A 19,473-nucleotide genomic window follows, 5' to 3' on the forward strand; every position below is an offset into this window, starting at 1 on the left:
TCCCCTTAAACTTCTCTTGACCTTTCATCATCTTCCCCCACCCAAATTCCACCTCCATCCAAAGCACACGTCACATCCAGCTGGAGTGCTTTGTAAAGAAAACAGAGATGTATTTTTTGGGGGATCATGGGAAGAACATTTTGGGGATCAATGTCAATAAAAAAGAAACTAGATAAGCATAGTCTTTTCTGTAAAAAAGTGGAAAGATGGGACATATGAGATCACTCTTACTGCCACTCAACTAATTTGTTCTTTGGGTTTTGCTGTGCTGAATTAAATTAAGATGTATATCTGTGATGTTTTAGTTTGTACAGCAACATAGCTACAGAAAGAGTTTTTTTCTAAAGAAGCAAGAAGTAAAACTACATTTTTTTACCCCAACTGTGTTTTTTCCTCTTCTTTTTGTTAATTTCTTTTTAGTGCAGAAAATTAATTATTTCTTTAAGGAGACTCCACATGTTACACTGTCCAAAAACTGGCCAAAAAGTGAGTCACATCAGATTGGAATAATTCTGAGTTTTGTTTATGATTCATAGGACTTTATTGAATGAGTTGGATGCAAACGGGTTTAAACTAAACACTGGGTTTAACTCCACTGGGGCGGATCTACAAAATCAATAAGAGAGAAGTAATCATCATCTCACTGAGCTTGGCAGACAGCAGTCTTTGAGGAGATACTGAGGTGACAATTGGTGACAGTTAGAACAGATATAGACCTGTCTCGGAAGAGAAACTCTATTTGCTGCAGTGCTCTAAAACAGCTACACAGCCTGGAGTTGCAGGGAGGCCCCCACGTACTTCCAAAATAAGAAAGAAGGAGCAAGAAGTGATTGTGTCACATCAGCTGCCAGCTCCTACACATGAGCTTGTCTTGGAGAAAGAAGTTCAGGAAACCTGCCCCAAAGACTCAAGGATATGCAAAAACTAGAATCAAAAACTTAAAACCAAAGCCTTATATACACCATAGGGTACAGAAATGAAAGACAATGCACATGAAAGTGTCACATAAAGATGACACAGGAGTGGAAAGTGAAAAGAAGGGCAGAATCTTTATTCTGAGTGTTTCCAAGTTTCAAAGCTTTAACGATCTTATGTGGCCAGTGTGTGAGGAGCAAACCCCAGCTAATCTTTGGATTCCAAGCAATGGAGAAGCAACAACACAGTTGTGCTTGCATGGGTCTGAGCCTGTGCCCTGTGCCTAAACAACATTTAACTGATGGAGGTGAAAAGTTCAGTGTTAAATCTTCTCCCTTGTGATCATTTCCTTTGATTCTTTTTACATTGGCATCACTTTCTGTCTTATTTTTGCCAAAAAACTTTAACATCTGTTAATTAATTTCCAGTCAAGCATTAGAAGTCTACATTGCATGGTGGCCTGCCCAGACAGATGAGCCAATTAGCCCTAGGGTACTGTCACGTAGCTTTAGCTCCCCTGCTTCCCTATCTCATGGCAGCTGCAAGAGAGACCTCAGCTTGTGCCTCTGCCTCTCACAACACAATGTGGACATCTTGGCCACCTTGGTAATTCCCCTTTCCATCCCACCTGTTCCCCATGGACTTCTGCCTTTTTTTCAGGGAAGAGCAGCACTCTTCAAGACAGGACATGTTTTTTCACAGAACCTTCCAAGGTTCTTCCAACCTCCAACATTTCTATTTTCTCACCATTTTTTTTAAATGCAGGCATCCAGTGGTTTAGGTGTTTTTAAAGGTATTGTGATAAAAGTCTGAGATGACTTTTCAATTAACTCATAAAAAACACTTGCAGGTCCATTTACACTTGAGAAATCTCATAAGAAATGTCAAACTCTGCTACCCAAAGGGAATGAGAAATATGAAGAATGGGATGGAAAGCTAACGGCCTCAGCTAGAGGCTGCTTATATGCTTTACTTATCGAGCCATCCATTTCTGATGGACAGTGTAAATCTACTTCTTTCCCAGCCCTTTTCCCTGTACTGAAATGATTTATGACTGAAATTGTTTCTGACTTATGAAATTGTTTCTTGTTTATGGAGATCTTAGATTTCTGGACATTGAAGCATGTGACTGCTCCTGGGAAGCTGAAGTAGGAAGGACTAGTGAGATGTTCTGACAGCTCTGAAACTTCAACCTCTGAGGCTATAATCTGGAAACAGCTCTCAGAAATCAAACTGGTCCTCTGGAAAAACGTCTTGTGAATCTTTAGTTGGAAGAAAGCTGCAGCCGAAGCCTGGAATCAGATAAACTTCAGCATGCACGGGAAAGAAGTATCAAACAGGCAGCTAAAGGAGTGAGAAGCAACAGTACTTCTAGTGATTGACTTTCCTGTGTGTATCAACATCTAATTATCATTATACTGTACTATCTTCGTATATATTTTCCTCATAAGAACGAAATATCATGCTATATATCAGACAAAAATCACCAAAACATGTTGTGCTTGAAGAAGAGAAATACAACTCTCTTCCAAGCCTTTGCAGGAGTCAAATAACTACAGACCTTCCATTCTTCCCCACAGATATTTTTTTTCCCCTGGCCAAATGACAGAGCACAAGCCAGACATCTAATATATAGCAGAATTACTGAGTTAAGATTATGTGTCTTCATTAAAAAGGCTTGAAAACCTTTGTGTGAAATGCCTTCATTTGTTTTGGTCTGGCTTTTGCAGTCTCTTAGCAGCCAGTGGTACAATTAAATAATCCCCATCCCACAAAACATTTTCTAGCTCCGTTACAACAATGAAACTGTTGATGCCTTCGGACCCCCCATTTTAAGCCCCCAGTTGTACCTCACATAAGTGATAATCATCTGTGGTATCTCTGGTAACTCCATCTGACGTATGCCAAGAGTATGCATATGGTATTTGGGGTCACCAAGGCTCTGTGGAGGCCGCAGAAGAGCATTGCCTGGAGCAATACATCTTTCACAAGGGCTTCCTGAGCCTAGGCACTAGTGTGATTAGCAGGTGATGGACACGGGCTATGTGGATTTCGGCCACAGCACCTGTGTAGCTGCCAAGTTCCTGATAGCAATAGAGGCCAGGTTTTTGCTCCTGACTAATCACCAAGTTCTTCAGGAGCTTAGAAACTCACATAGTATTGCCCAGGAATGCCTGTTAATTACTTATTGTGTGACAATTGCTAGACTGTCTGAATACATAATGAAATACACGACATCTGATTTTGAGAAATAGGATACCGCCATGTGCTGGGTCTGTGACATGAACAGCACTACTTTCCTGCAAGGATAACAATTTTCCCATTAATGATCTGGCTGTTCTGGTCAACGATGAGCACCAGTAAAGGCATGCTGTCATTAAGGGGAGACTCTTACCCCACCATTCCTGAAGTACTGTGGGGTCAATCCCCACCAGAACTTTATAGATCTTGCTAAAATTTTTCTTTGTCATTATGTGCTAAAAATGTGCAGAGAGAACAGTATCACACCATCTTCTGGGAAAGAAAAAGCGAAAAAACAGCAGTCTGAAAGAAGAAACACTGTCCTGAACAAACCATGACTGCACTGGATTTGTGGCAACCTTAAGATCAACAGCTTTGGGAGGGGTTGTGCAGTCCTTCTGTACTCATTATTTACCACACAAATTTGCTGTCTGCTGCACATTTCCAGTGAGGAATTCCCTGATTTTTGTCAAAATAGAAAGAAAACCAAGGCAAGACACACGTATATGGTCCCTACTCCCATTTGAATATGATTTCCCACCAGCAATATTTTCTTGATATGTTTTGGCCATCCAGTTCTTAATCCAGTTTGATTTTACTCCACCCACTTTCAAGTAAGTTAAGCAACAAGGTTACCTTGCAAAGTAAGATCTGATTGGCAAAATATCATTTAGATATTTTTTTCCTGCTAACAAACAGAGACTATTGATCTCACGTCCATGAGGAACAACAAACATAAACTCTCTTTGTATTCGCCTGTAGAGTCATTTGTTGTTGCAAAGCTGGACTTTGGCATACAGTCCTGATTTAGCCCTAGATTTGCCAAGAACTTTTAAATGATCTTCTGTAGAATCCATTTATGTGTATACACCAAGATCAAGTCCTTGTATGAGGTATGGAGCCAATGGTTCATTACTAAATATTGAACAGACTAAATACAGTTATGAGCAAGAAACTTTTGTCATTGTTTTACATGATTTTGAGGAGAGCTTTGAGAGGGAATGTCCAGTGTTACATGGCTGGCAGATAGACATGGAAAGGTTCTTATGTTCCTTAAGGGTATACTTACAGCTACAAATAACTTATATTGATAGTATGAATTTAATGTCAAAGAAAATAAAGATCTCCAAACTAATCAAGATAATTCTGTTTTAGAAATATTCACCATAGTTTTTGACTTATATTTTTCACAGATATTTTGAAAGACTAAAGTCCGAAAAGTTGCCATTTATTTTTCACTTTTTTTTTCTACTGGTTTGATATATTCTATAGAAAACGTTGAATGAACCTGTAACTTAAGCTCTTCAATTGGCTTTCTATACTTCAATAAGACATGGTAAGGATGTTGATTTAAAAAAATAAAGAGAAGTAATAAAATAATTTAAATATTTACTGATTTCTGCTTTTTTTCATAACTGTACAACTGTCTACTGTATTAGTATGTTAAAATCCTATTGAGTCACTCTAAAAGAATACAACAGCAATAAGTTACTCAAGAAACTTTAAGTGGAAACATACAAATGTCAAGTCACATTATGTTTTTACTCCACAGCAGTAATCCACTGTAAATATGTAGAAAGGTGAATTCTCAAATATTACCTGCATTTTGTATGTGTGTCTATGATAGTTTAGAGCAGGTTAACAGTCCTTAGGTAAGCTCTGTTGTTCCTACTGAGGAAATACAAACTTGCTGGTGTTAAAAATTTTCATTCCTCCTCCTTTCTACCACAGTCTGACAAGTCTAGCTGGAAATTGTGATAGTGAAGGTGGTGCCAGCAGAAGAAAAGAGAAATGATAGTGACAATAAATCCATAAAAAAAGGAAACTGATGCTATGTCACGGACTGCTCCACCACACTTGTACCTCAAGGCATTGGCAATATTAGCAAGATAAAACAGAAAGCCTTTTCGGTAGTATGGCTTCCTTCCTTCGTAGAGTAAACATTATTTGTAAAGTGAAAACAACCTTCTTGTCTTCATGAAGAGGGCTTCCACTGAGAAGAAGACAGAGAGGCAAGCTAAAACCTCTGCACTCATCAACTTTTACATTTGTATGTCCTCCAGTGTCCCAGTCCCTGATCCTGCAGATTCACACCATACTTGGTCAAAAACCAATAAAATTAATGAACATTCATGGCGATATTAAGGGAATCTGCATTTAAGACTAGTCATCAGAGGTTAGTGCATTAAACAGACACAACTTACACCTTGCACCTCCTATTCCCTGCTTCCCTTTACCTGCTCTCCCACAGACACACTGTGAGTGTACAGCACTACATCATCTGGAGACTTTAAGCCATCTTATATACCCCCGGGAGCACGTCAGAAAGGGCTTCTTAACTGGTGAAAAGTGACTTGTATTTGGTTAATACTACAAGCTATATCCGGCTGCAGACTCGGGGAGAAATACCAGTGACTTTTGGACAAGGGAAAAATAACAGGTATTTTTAAGGGATTAATAACATATATAAGAATAATGGTTGAAAGACGAGTAGTAGTATATACACATAAATGTTTTGCTGGATCACAGGAATTTAGCTGACAAAGTGCCTAAGTGCATGTCCTCTGGTCAATCAGTCATTTTGCAGAGGGTTTACGATTTTTCCTATGAAGAGGACGGTGCGGGTGTATTTATCCAGAATCATCAGGAGAAAGGGCCTGTTGAATCTGACTCGAGGTGGAAGAGGAAAATCGCCCGATCTCCAGGTAAGCTCCTTCACCGTGGCCCCTGCTGCTTCAGTGCCATTCTCATGAACATTTAGCACTGCTCTGTGAATCACCTGCAAGGACATAAAGCAAAACATCTTCCAACTGATAACCCAGCAAGAAGAAAGCAGCCTGCCACCCTCCTTGCTCTTGCCAGAGAGCCCTGCCTGGGGCAAGACTCGGCAGCACCAGCCTCTGGGAAGGTCACCACAAGTTGCTCCCCTTCCCATCATCAGCCATCAGACCGCTCCTGCTACCCTCCTTCACTGTCTGGGCAGAGAGTAACCCTCGCACAGCAGAGAGCCAAAAAGTGCTCAAGATGACTGATGGCAAGAAATTTGGGAAGCAAGACAACCTGATAATTTAGCCCAGACTGAGTTTGGCCTTTGGCAGCTTCATGTATTATTGTGAATTTACCCTATCATCTAGCTGAAAAAAATAACTTTCTGAGAGTACTAGAAGGGCAAGAATGACAGACTTTTGCCCTCAGTAGATGGAATTAGAGGAAATTTTACCAAAGCTAATGTGCTACCTTTAGATAATTTTGTTTAGTAGCCAAAATAACATCTAATTTTATGTATGTCTTTTTCCTTGTCCTCGAACCATGTTGGTATAACTCCTTTTAAGCTTGTTTGGCTTCAGGTTTAGGAAAGATAGGGCTTTCTTTGCCTCCAGACTGGCGGCTGTTGATGATTGAGTGATGCTTCAGAGAGAATGGGATAAGCTTTTCATGGGATACTAATGTTGGGTTCTGGGAACAGAGAAATCCTGTGGTCACCGTGTTTTACATACTGACTTACTTTTGAAACCATCAGTCCAGGCTCCTCAGTAATCCCTGACAGATCAGCTTGTTCAGTGAACAGATCAATCATACCCACTTGTTTGACTATCCTTTTCACATCATAGGTACCAGAAATAGAAAATTTTGGAATGTGCAGATGTATTTTTCTGTAACAAATAACACAAATAGGGACAAATTTTCATCTAACACTTCTCAATGGCTTCAGTATAATGACAGTTCACATTTATTTTTCTAAATGTTAAAAGTCTGTTCTCAGGGTTTGGATGGCACTTCTGACCAGGTAAGCTGTCTAACATGGAGGGTGGGAGTAGAATGAGCACAGGTTATCCTCTGCCTTCACAGTGGGGTTCAAGGACTAGGGTGGAAGACACAGCTATACCAACTCTGGGGCAAATAGGGGCTGCTACTGGCAAGTAGCAGTTTTTTTTCAAAAGATCATAGCTAGCTACCCTAAGGCTGTTTGAATATATAACTGGGCCTGGGCCACCACAGTAGTTGCAGTAATGTCCAGTGCTTTTACCTGCGATTCCCTCAACACCCTGACAGCCAATAGCTACTCCGTCGTATTTTCACAATGCCCATATGAGACAAGGGTCTCTTTACTTCATCGTGGTGCTGAGCAACTTGTGGCTGAACCAGAAACTTAACCCAAGGTGGATTGCAAGTTCAAGGCCCTGTTTATTCACTACCCACAGCTCTTTTTCATTTTCCAAATAAGAAAAGGGAAGTCCTGCACAGAGATTGAATATTAAGTATTAAATTCACTTTAAGTGAATAGAGTTCAGTAAAATAACCTGGCCTTTAATGTTTTGTCTTGGAGAGATAAACACTACTAATCTATAGCACAGTCACCTCTCACCTTAGCAAAAACACTTACCTGTCTTGGAAGGACTTTTCCCATTTAGACACAGTCCTTTTCAAGAGAGCATCTTCCACCTGCTTCATCTTCCCTTCATCAGGCAAAACAAATAAAGCTGCAGCATTTCCCTTGTAAGATATCTGAACCAGCCAACAGGACAGCTCTTCATCAAAGTAATTTCTGTAGTACCCCTTCCGATACATCATGTCAACTTTTACAGATGTTTTCTGATCCACAAAAAAATCCTCCTGTTTTGTATATGAGGTACTGAAGGGTTTTTCCCAAGGGGCTTGTGACAAAGAGAAAAACAATTAGGTAATTTCTCAGGAATACAGAAGAATGATCATGGTGAATAAAATGGGATCTAGTCTCACAGCTTTGTGTTGACTAGAAAAAAAAAATATCTTTTTCAAGTTACTGCACCCTCAGTTGTTACAGCATTGCAGCTCTTTTTATTTTTTTTTCCAGATGCTTGAAGACAGTTAAAGACAGCTAATACTTAAAACACCAGCTTTAGCTAGACCATGACTCTATCTAATCACACTAAAGAATTTATGAAACTCAAAAAAAGATATTTGTTAAAAAAATCCAATCTTTCACTCCACCAGGTGAGGACAAAAACATTAATACTGACAACAAATATACAGGGATTTATAGGAATATTTTCCAGATATCAACATTTTTTCCTCTATTTAAAATATTTAAAATACAGTTTCTTTCTCTTGGGTTTTCACTCCCTGTAATAAGCAGTAAGCATCTAAGTTACAACTTTTGCACCCTTTGACACTTCTTACCTTTAAGGAAGACGTAGTTAACAAGAACCATTGCAGTAAGAGGATCAAGGTTTTCCACTAGTTTAACAATTTTCCCATTTGTCTTTTCCTCAATATAACTGTTGATCTGATTCTCAGCACCAGAGGAGTTGTTAAAGTCAGAAGAAAAGACTTCAGATTCATAAAAGCTTTTGACATCATCCAAGAACTTCTGCAGTGGTTTTAGTTTCTCTTCTATAAAAAGGGCATTGCCCAGGCTCAGCTGGAGCTCACTGTCTGAACGGTTCAGCATGCGGAGGAGTTGGCAAAAACCTTCATGTATTTCCTGCTCCTGAATCTTTTTCAGGTTAAAGGCAAGCCCTTCCAGAATCTGCGTCAGCGTTGCTGACTTGGCACCGAGTGCCAGCATTGCAAAGGAAGCAGAGATGCTTATGGGTGAAAAGAAAATATTTTGATCGGTTGCTTCGGATGCGACCAGCTTGTAAAATGAAAAGGCAAAGTCAGCATTGCTGGGAACTATTTTGACAAAGGTTTTGTTCTTAACTGGATAAAATCTTTCTCCATGAGAATTGTGTCCTGGGTGATATCTCCCTTTAGGATCATCCTGCTTATTGTGGTAACGAGGATGCTGATGACACTGGGCAAGAGTGTACAAACCAGCCAGCAATAAACACAAGGAGAAGGTGGGCTTCATTTTCCTTTTAAGTGTTTCTGGAAAATAAATAGACATACAAAATATGACATTCCTTCATGCTATGTGCTCCAGTCAAATAAAATGTGGCTCTCAGAACACATCTGTTCTCCAAAATACCAGACTTTTATATTTCACATTCCTGATGCCTGCCAGTCATCCCCAGGAAGACTATGCCTACTGATACACTGTATAACCAAGTACTCTCTCAAAAGAGGCAATTTTAACTTTTTTAAAATTTGCAAATAACTGGAAGCTTATGACCTCTTCCCAGAGTAACTGGTAGAAGTTGGTTTTGTACTTAGTGCTGCAGGATGGCTACTGCAGCCCTGTTTGTCTTCCTCAAGTAATCAAATAGTTAGGGAATTAAAACTGTGCAATTGTGTACAAACAAAAATGTGATATAAACACAGATCATACTGTCTGGGACCAAAATTACAAAATACTTTTACAGTTTCTTCAAAGATAAAATATTGGATCACAGTGGTAGCAAAGTCTACAGGCATCTCTATTGTTTCCAGAACATTTTTTTATTTAATTCTGTGAAGTATCTTCTTCACTAAGAGCCAGTTCCTGCTGGCTTTTGGCATGTTTTGATTTTTTGCGTAACAGGTATATCACTTTGTTTACATGTAAAAAGCCACCCTTCCCAGGCAACAACATAATCTCCCCCAAAATGAAATGTCCAAAGAAATCCAAGGGAAGACTAAAAGGGTACTTACAGCACTACAGAAAGGATCTTGCTGCATCCATCTGGTCTGGTCTGCTCCTTCTTCTCTTCAGTACCATTGAACAGGATTAAGCAGAGCACCCATGTTAATCATTAGTTAGTTCAAAGAAAAAATTGCCAGTAGGATGCACAGCAAGCAGTAATGACGCTAGATACTGTGGACAGTTTGTCCAACCCAGACGCAATCTAACAGTGCTGGGTGGTGGGGCTGCAGGTGAGAGGGAGAGGAGCAGGGACTATGTGTCCTGCTGCTTCCATGATTGTGGGTCAATGTGAGGAGCCTGCTGCTCTGTGTGGTTGGCAGGAGAGCCATAGACATGCCCTTTGTGGCTGGAGCCAAATGCTCTGAATTAAGGTGACGGCCACCCCTTGCCCAGCTGCGGGGGATGAAGGTGCCAGCACAGCCCACCAGGGAGCACAGTCTCCTCCACAATTACTGCCAGACCATCCCTCCTCAGCTTGGTCCTGGGGGACCAAAAATGGGACAAGCACACTACCAGAGTTGTAACCTCTCTGTCAGGATTTCAAATCAGAGTAAGCTGCCTTCAGGACCCTGAAAGGCAATCAAGAAACACAAGGCAGCACCCAGCCCCTTGCATTCCTCCCACCATTGTATTTGTCCTTGGATCACTAAAACAAAGCTGTTCCCTGTAAGACTGCACGTTACTGAATATGACATTGGTATCCATTCAAGGAGGATCTATAAACTCTGCTATGCAGTTCATGATGCCTATCCGTACCTAAATTTCCATCCAGAGGAAAGACGTTGGGAAAGCACCACAGCTGACATGGAGGATGTAAGGCCTGCTGGAAATACCCCCCTGCCATAACCAGGGTTGCAGGGAAGAAATGGTTGCAGCTCTGAGGATTAAGCAACTATCTTACAGAGTGGAGGCAGTATATAGTATTTATGTATGTAAGTACACACACATGTATAGGTATTAATAGTACTGGAAAAAGGTCGACTAGTGTGATGTGTAAATCTAATAATGCAAGCACAAGCCTGGGGGATAGGAAACAAGTTTCCCTCTGAGGACAATCCAAGTAAAAGAAGAAACAGAGATCCTAGGAATGTTTTTGCATGCGATACCTGATGGCACGATATGTGCAAGTATTATTAATTCTACTCATATGAATACTGTTTGAGTAGTTCCGTGAAAGATAATCATTATCTGTGCTAAATCAGAACCTGTGGCAATAATTAATGCATTGTAATTTGAAATGAAAAAAACCTGAAAAATGTTATCTTAAATTAATTGTGATGTTTTGATAAGATAACAATAACTTCAGTTCACTTTTTAAAGAGCGTTTTTTTTTTTGAAGAATTACACATTTACTAGATTTTATATGCAGTTGTTTTAAAATTATTTTTGCTAAAAGCTAGTAAAAATGATTTTTTTCCATCCTGGTATGAAGTGATGTAAAATTATTTAAAGTTTATTTACCAAGATTTTGTTGAAAAACCTGAAAATCCCTGTCAAGTGTAAATGAAAGGAAAAAAAAAGGTATGTTAAAAGTATGATAATGTCATAAGTTATTAGACTGTAAATACCCACGCTGAGACACATTAGCTCTTTAAGAGAATCTGTCATTAGAACAGAATATGGCTTTAGCTAACATTATTTTATTATTTATTTTTAGTCAGATGTGGACTCCTTCCAGCAATCTGTGGTGAGGTACAATCTCCTGTCTTTACCTGATCTTGAAGTATTATTATGGTTTAGTATCCAGTTCCTTTACAGACAAACTATCCTATCATTGATTCCAGTAGCATCCAACTAACAAACTGGCCTGAAGAAATTAATGAGATAAAAAATCTGAGCCTATCCCTCTGTTTTGGTCTAACGTAGATTAAGAGCACAATGTCAGTGCATGGTACTGATTCATATCACACATGAAATGTTCATAGTAGAAACGTTCATGAACTTTTTCCTTTTTTCAAACCACACTCCTGGAAAAAAGAAAAAAAAAACCCTAAAACTGTCTCAGAGGAAACAGAGTAGCACTCACTACACTCTGATACAGACAAGACAAAACAGAATATTTAACTAACTGTTCTGTAAGCAGTGGAGTTCATTACTAAAGCCTAGTTAACCAAGGATTTATGGCTTTCCTCACCAAAAATAGCTACAGCTTTACTTCACAGCCTCCAGGATGACTCCTACCAGAAAGGAGAGCAGAGTTAAAACTACTAGGGCTAGGGCTAAGGCTAGGGCTGGTGTTTGGGCTCCGTGCCATGCATTCATCGCCTGCTGCGACCAGCAGAATTTAAAACAGCTGAGTCCTGCCTGCCTTCCCCACAGCAGGCAAAAACTTGGATTTGTGCCTGCTGTGGGGCAGTGCCCAATTTTCACAAAGTAGCATAATGGTTTTTCAATCTCCTACCTCCCTGTTAAGCCTGACTGAAATTTGCTGGTAAACTGCAATGTTGTGGAGGGTAGCTAGAGAAGGCAAGTGGCTACAAACATTAAAATTTGATGTTGTTTCCTTTGGAAACCAGGATGGTTATTTTATGTTCTTCATGTTTGGGATTATATGAGTCACACTTTCTCAGTTTTCACAGTTCATGTGACTCCATTTTTCACTAGTTAGCACAAATATTTTCATCAATCTTACATATACTTTTTAAAAAAACCAATTTATTATATATTACCTTTTAATAATGATGTATCTGCATTTTTCTCATCATTAGCTTTTCTTTTATGTCCTCTCCAGGAATAGCTTGCAGACAGTCCAACACTTGGTGGAATGATTTAGCAGTACAACATGGATAAAGAGTAGCTTTGGGAAACACTGAAACTGTTTTATAACATTTTATAACCAGACTGGATGTTCCAGATCACCATATATTTCAACTGAGATTCTGTGTCATTCGTTAATAGGTACCATTGGAGGAAAGAACTTTAAAAATCAATTTCTAAAAGCATAACACTCTGGAATCCAAGATTTACTCTAGTTACCTGATAAAACCTACTGAAGAACTGTGATCAAATTGGTTTGAGTGAATATTCAGTTAGCAAATCTGGCAAGTCTATGTAAAAGCATGAGTTATAAAAGACATTTGCTTAGATGAAGTAATAGTGACTGGGAAGCATCAAAATCTAGAATCCACCTTGGTAAAACACACAGGCTATACCTCCGTATGTAATCGATCTGGAGGAAAGCAGCCCAGCAGTCCTTCAAAACTAAATTATTGTCTGATTCTTAGTGAGAGACTTTGAGCCTTGAACTAGAATCCTGCAGAAACACTTTGGAAAGGGTTTTCCAAGTGTTGACAGTGAATTACAGAACTGGAAAATTATGAAATTTTGCATCTTTGACCTGTTCTTCATTGTATGCTTTGGACAGAAAGTGTTTGGCTTGCCAAAGAAATACAGCTGACCTCAGTTTCCACTGCTTTACACTCAGTACAAAAGTTAGATAGCACTAAGCATTCACTTTGCCCGTGCAGAAATTAATTTCTAAGATAGAAGGCACCTGTTTACAGTCTAGATTTATATTGAGCCAGTCCCTATGTAATGGAAGAAGGACACAACACATTGCTTTCTGCAGCTCATAGTGGGGAGTCTGTCCATTGCACCTGGGTAAAGACGGGTCTTTTCCAACCTTTCCTATTATATTAGCTCACATCTTCCCTCAATAAGAAAAGCCTGAGGTTGGCAGGGCAAGAGATGGTTGAGAACTCAAGAACTTTTATTCAGTCTCCTTGAGCTAGGGCTGAACACTCTCCTCAGAAAGTGTTCTCAGCCCAGGTCTGCTGTGAAGGGGAGCAACAGGAGGAGATGCATGAGGAACAAGTACAGGTTTCTTCACCCTACTTTCACCCTACTTCATCTTCACAGCTTGTTAAATACAACATTCAATCCCTTCCTCCCTGTGTCAAAAAGCATCTACGCTCCACTGAAAGATGCACATTGGATGGAGAAACCCCCTTACTCTCTTCTGTAAGTTCCTATTCCTAGACCCTCCACCACTGCTTGTCTCCCCCCAACCAGACGCCCTGCTTTCACACCTAGGTCCTGCCTTCCTCACTCCACCAGCGATCTGGGCTCCTAGAAAGAAAGGTTCCTTAGCAGTGGTTATGCTTTTGAAATACATAACAGACACAACAGGAAATGGGGAAAAAAAAAATATTTAATATGTACCCAGCAAGTTTATAGGCTGCATTGTGAATGAAGACATGCCTTTGAAAAAATGCCATATTGATCATCTGGAACTTGTCTGTTTCAGGAACACACGAGGAACAAGTACTGGGGTGGTACGCCCTGGGGGTGCAGGGTCACCCTGCAATGTGCCACTCCATGCACAGAGTCTGCTGCGTGCAGAACCACCTCTTTTTATTGGCTTTGAATCTGGCTCCTACATACTTCATGTGATGGGCTGTACCATCTGTGGCATTAGGTGTGGTAATGGTGAACATTGTCTCCATTCACCCAGCCTGTGTCACAAATAATATTTGCTTTCTTATGCCCTCTAAATCGTTTCTTTTCCAGGCTGAAGATCTGCCTCTTCAAACAGCAGCTGTTCCAGACCTTTGATTAACTTTACCACCTTTTCCTAAAGTTTTTCCAGTTGTCATTTATCCTTTCTGTTATTATAAGACCAGAATTACATGCTGTAATCCACGTGTGGATTCTACAGAGATTTAAGCAGTAGCACAATGATCCTATGGGATATTTTTTTCTTTCCCAATAATTTCTAATATTTAGTTTGCCCCCTTCTCCACTACTGAACTGATCTGTATATGAACTACCTACCATAACACCAAACCCTCAGTCCTGAGTGACAGCAGTCAGTTCAAGTACAGCATTTCACCAATCCTGCAGTTAAAACTTAACAAGAAAATCAACATCCCCGTTGATACAGTAACAGGAAGCCAAAATGCTGCTGTTCTTTCTGGTTTCAAAATGAGACAGAATTTATTGTGTCCATTCCTTGATTTTACCAGAAGATGGTGGCACAGAGCGCCTTTTCCTATAATACCCAGAACTCAACACTTCATACAGTTCTACCTGCAGAAAGCAGTGTAGCGGAATCACACTAAAAGCTTGGCTTCTTGCAAGGATCTCACTACTCATAACTAGTATACTGAAATGATAACATTTTACTAGTACAATTTCCTTTACAGACCTTTTTCTCTTGGTATAAAGGCACCCTTCTTATGGAAACAACTTTTAGAGTGACATTTCACCAGAGAATAAAAGTTCTCATTTTGGGATGAAGTTGTCTACACAGAGAAACCTCTTGGCATTACTATTCAAATTTCGTGGAATCATAGAATGGTTTAGGTTGGAAGGGACCTTAAAGATCATCGAGTTCCAATCCCCTGCCATGAGCAGGGACACCTCCCACTAAACCAGGTTGCTCAAAGCCTCATCCAGCCTGGTCTTGAACACTTCCAGGGATGGCGCATCCACAGCTTCTCTGGACAACCTGTGCCAGTGCTTCACTACCCTCACAGTAAAGAGTTTCTCCCTAATAGCTAATCTAAATCTAACCTCTTCCAGTTTAAACCCATTACCCCTCATCCTATCGCTCCACTCCCTGATAGAGTCCTTCCGCATCTCTCTTGTAGGCCCCCTTTAGATACTGGAAGGCCGCTATAAGGTCTTCCTGGAGCCTTATCTTCCCCAGGCTGAACAGCCCCAGCTCTCTCAGCTTGTCTTCATAGGAGAGGTGCTCCAGCTCTCTGGTCATCTTTGTGGCTCTCCTCTGGACCTGTTTCAACAGGTCCATGCCCATCCTGTGTTAAGGACTCCAAAGCTGGACACAGCACTCCAGGTGGGATCTCAAGAGAGCAGAGTAGAGGGGTAGAATCACCTCCCTTGACCTGCTGGCCACGCTTCTTTTGATGCAGCCCAGGATGCAGTTGGTTTTTTGGGCTGCAAGGGCACATTACTGGCTCATGTTGAGCTTCTCATCCACCAACACTCCCAAGTCCTTCTCCTCAAGGCTCTCAATCCATTTTCCGCCCAATCTGTATTTGTGCCTGGGATTCCCATGACCCAGATGCAGGACTTTGCACTTGGCCTTGTTGAACTTCATGGGGTTTGCACTCGCCCACCTCTCAAACCTGTCCTAGTCCCTCTGGGTGGCATCCCTTCCCTTCTGTGAGTCAACTGTGCCGCACAGCTTGGTGTCATTTGCAAACTTGCTGAGGGTGCGCTCAATCCCACTGTCCATGTCTCCAACAAAGATGTTATACAGCACTGGTCCCACTACTGACACCTGAGGAACACCAGTCATCACTGGTTTCCACATTTAATTGATGTCTTACATTATTTATCTTTCTATTGTGGATATGACTTTAAATCAACACTAAGAAAACCCCTTATGTTGATATTTTGGAATTACACTTGAAGTTCTTTGCTCCTGAAGCAAGAGTGTTAGAGGTAAACTTTGCAAGGTGTTATCATTTGTTATTATTTAACAGATTAATATTGTTGGCTACAGTGAAGAAGCAGAAGGCTGAATTAATATATTCAACAAAATAAAACTTATATGATTCCATTGCTCATATCCCTTTTCTTAAACAAGTCTTTTACACTGTAAGCTTTTGGGATGATGAGTATTCTGACAGGTCACCAAGACCTTTTAATGCAACAGTTCTCTTCCTTGTTTCAATGGGGGCAAAAGAAGACAGTGTGGTTGCCCTTAGCCTCTGCAGCTCACATTCCGGCAGATCAGTATGACCCCATTTCCATCCATAGCTTTCATTAACATGAAAATGAGCCTCCACAGGACACTTTTGTACTTAGGCTGTAGGTACACAGGTTTTCTGTCATGATTGCTGCACCATCTTCCCACCCTGACAACCTAGAAGCAACAAGAAAGCAAGAAGTGCTGGAGAATATTTGCCTCTATTTGATGCCTCAATTTGATGTTTGACTCTATTCACAACTGTGAATACATCAAGACTCTGGCACACAGCACAATGACAGGCATGGTCATGAGGTAGTGATCTCTGGCTGGGGCAACTGAGGCCCAAAATTTCTTAAAACTTAACCCACAAGATTTACCAAAAGAGCCAAAACTGGAAAGACAGAATACATAAGAACAGAAAATAAATGTGTGTTGTACATTCCAGTTTCTGTCCCTCAAATACGTGAGGTATTGTATGGCTTTTTTGGTTGAAGAATCTGAATGTGTATGAGTAGCATACCTAAATGAGGTCTAGGCATATGCTCTCTTTTGCATTCATATGCATTTTAGGACCCATTTTTTATTACACCTTTCGTCTCCTCTGTGCACAGATGTTTTCTCTTGCTCTGAGATTCTTTCCTGGCTGCAAGAAAAGATTTTATGACAACTACAGCACTTATTGAATTATCTTATTCTATGTTGTTTTTTCCTTTCAAACATTTTCCTTCAGCCAAGCATCTTCCATGTGGTCTGTGTTTCCTACATGAGATATAATAAACAATACGGCAACTTTTCCCTAAGAAGATCTTCACACAAGTTAGGCAAAGCCTTCTTCATATCTTCCATACAAGCATCACATCGCTATTAACAAAAGTTTTCCAACCACAAAGGATACATTCTTGTTTAGTAAAGCAATAAATTCTAAGTGTTTTTTTTCCCAGATGACTTACGGAAAAGAAACTGAATGCAATCAAAAATAAGAGAAATAAAGACTCATTTGTATAAATCAAGCTAATTCACTTGTAATAAATTCATCTCCAGGGGTAGGATTGAACTGAAAAGATACTTTCGTCATGGAAATTCTCTTTTGCAGGAAGCCAGCAAAGTCACTTGCAGCAACATCACTGCTGAGCTGAGTCTGTGTAACCAGGTTATTAATCACACTCAAGGACATGGACATGAAATGAATGAATTATATTGTTTTCTTAAAAACTGTTACTGTGAGGAAAGGACAATTACCAAGTTATTTTAAAAATGGATTCTGTATTAAACCTGGGACTGTGAACTCACAACGGATATTTCCAGATCAGTCTTTGCTGGCTAACAGTTTACAGCAAATGGATGATGTCATCATTGCATACATGAGCTCAGTTTAAACCTAATAAAAGCAGCCCTGTGTGGGTAAGGGCAGAGGTGCAGTACCTAACAGGGAATGTTGGATGGATGGGTATGATTAAGAATGTGTCACAGGACTTCCAGATACATAGTGGTCTTCATGCTATTTACCCTCTTCCGAATTTGCACTCATCCTAGCTCCCACTGCAGTGTGTATTAGAGTTTTCATTGAAATATTTGCATTTAAAAATGCTCGTATTTCTCTTGCACTTTTTTTCTGCTGAGAAACTCTACTACCTCTCCCTTTTGGAAACAAGACTTGAATGCTGGATTAGGGAATAACACTGCTATGAGTTGGTTTGTTTTTTGTTTCTTTTTATACCTCCAAAAGCTACTTAGAGCCATGTCTAAGATGAGCTGGATTATGAGGCACTGAGGCTGCCTTGTAGCTGACATATAGGTACTCGTTCTCAGAATCCACGGTCAAAAACCATCCTGCACAGGAACTATCATAAACAACTGTTTTCTAAGAGCTTGGTGATTCTCTGCTTGAAATGATTGTGAGTACAAAGAAAAAGACTGTTACTTATGTTGTGCTGAATCTACTGAAGCAATTAAAATAGGCGAATTCCCATTTCCTTGAAATAGTAGCAGTGATGAAGGGCTGAACAGATGGCATAGCTGTGGGGAGAGGGCTCGTGTGCCCATTCAAGGGCAAGTTCCCCAGATATTAGCATCGGGGTTCAAATCGTATAGCTGGGAATAAGAAAGTGTTGGTAGCATCTTAATAGCAGGGCTTATGTGAGCCACTGGTGTTCCCGTAATTACCTGATTGCTTTGTGCCTTTTGGCATTGAGTCCTCTCCTTTCCTTACCAATGAAAGATAAAATGAATTGAACACATGCCACATTAGCCCCGAAATCCCACTGCTTCATGGTTTGTGACAACATGTTACATGAACCCCGCCATGGGGCAAAGCAAACAGAGCTTTACTGACAGAAGCTATCCCATCAGCAAACAGAGTCCCAGTGGACCATAAACAAGGTCAGATAGAACAAACTTACTGTCTCCCACATGGCTCAGAGGCTGCCAAGAGAAGTCTGGCACTCAGATCTGCTGGGGCATAGCTAGGCTGCCCTTCAGGGACCCCTCCCAGTGGGTCCCTCTTCCCTTGCAGGGATTCTCAGCTGAGATATGTTCTCTTTAAGTAAGTCGTTTTCCTCAGACCTTCCTGTAATTATGTCAGACCAGAGCTAATGGATCCACAGCAGATCATTGATCTTGGGTGGTTATGATAGGGGGTCACATACTCCTCTGTAAGCTATATTGTCCCCTTCTGCTGACTGCTGCTGCAGCATGTCAAGTGGACAACACTTCACAGTGGAATAAAGAAGCTCTAGTTCTCTTTCACAGTTTACTTTGGATCCAGCTGCCTGATAGACTGAGAAGGCACATGTGGGATTAACCTGTCCTAAATACATCTGGTTTTGTTGTAGTGGAAAACAGAAGGGTTTTAATAAAATTACCTACAGATGAATCAAAGACACCCTAAAATACATGTGTTTACCACAGATGAAATGGAACACAGTACAGAAATGAAATTTTTAGCTTATGTCTATCAGAATCCTTCCTTTCCTTACCATGAAGAGGAACATTCCTTATCACACACTAAGAAAGACAAAAGCAACACAAACAAATGATGAAAGGCAGAACAACACAATTTTCATGGAATTAGGACAAAATGCTCCCTGTCTCCCCAAAAACATTGCAGAATTTTGCA

General features: G+C 40.4%; 1 protein-coding gene across 1 annotated transcript; it reads right to left on the reverse strand.

Moving 5' to 3' along the window:
• Positions 1–5,652: 5,652 nt before the first annotated feature.
• LOC106897146 (alpha-1-antitrypsin-like) lies at positions 5,653–9,810 on the reverse strand. The gene is made up of 5 exons (XM_014957577.1): positions 9,709–9,810; positions 8,317–9,006; positions 7,541–7,811; positions 6,662–6,809; positions 5,653–5,935 (listed from the first exon to the last, which is right to left on the reverse strand). Exons 2-5 carry the CDS (start codon positions 8,987–8,989, stop codon positions 5,729–5,731), a joined length of 1,299 nt encoding a protein of 432 aa, XP_014813063.1. The 5' UTR covers positions 8,990–9,006; positions 9,709–9,810; the 3' UTR covers positions 5,653–5,728.
• Positions 9,811–19,473: the final 9,663 nt, after the last annotated feature.

This window comes from Calidris pugnax, unplaced genomic scaffold, assembly GCF_001431845.1.
Source record: "Calidris pugnax isolate Ruff unplaced genomic scaffold, ASM143184v1 scaffold211, whole genome shotgun sequence".
NCBI classification, from domain to species: domain Eukaryota; kingdom Metazoa; phylum Chordata; class Aves; order Charadriiformes; family Scolopacidae; genus Calidris; species Calidris pugnax.

Bases quoted from the DNA above. Each gene is read 5' to 3' on its own strand.
- LOC106897146 (XM_014957577.1), bottom strand. From the start codon at position 8,989: ATGAAGCCCACCTTCTCCTTGTGTTTATTGCTGGCTGGTTTGTACACT. The intron at 7,812-8,316 runs GTAAGAAGTGTC...CTTTGTCACAAG, and splicing joins TAACTACGTCTTCCTTAAAG to CCCCTTGGGAAAAACCCTTC. The intron at 6,810-7,540 runs GTAAGTGTTTTT...TATTTGTTACAG, and splicing joins GAAAAGTCCTTCCAAGACAG to AAAAATACATCTGCACATTC.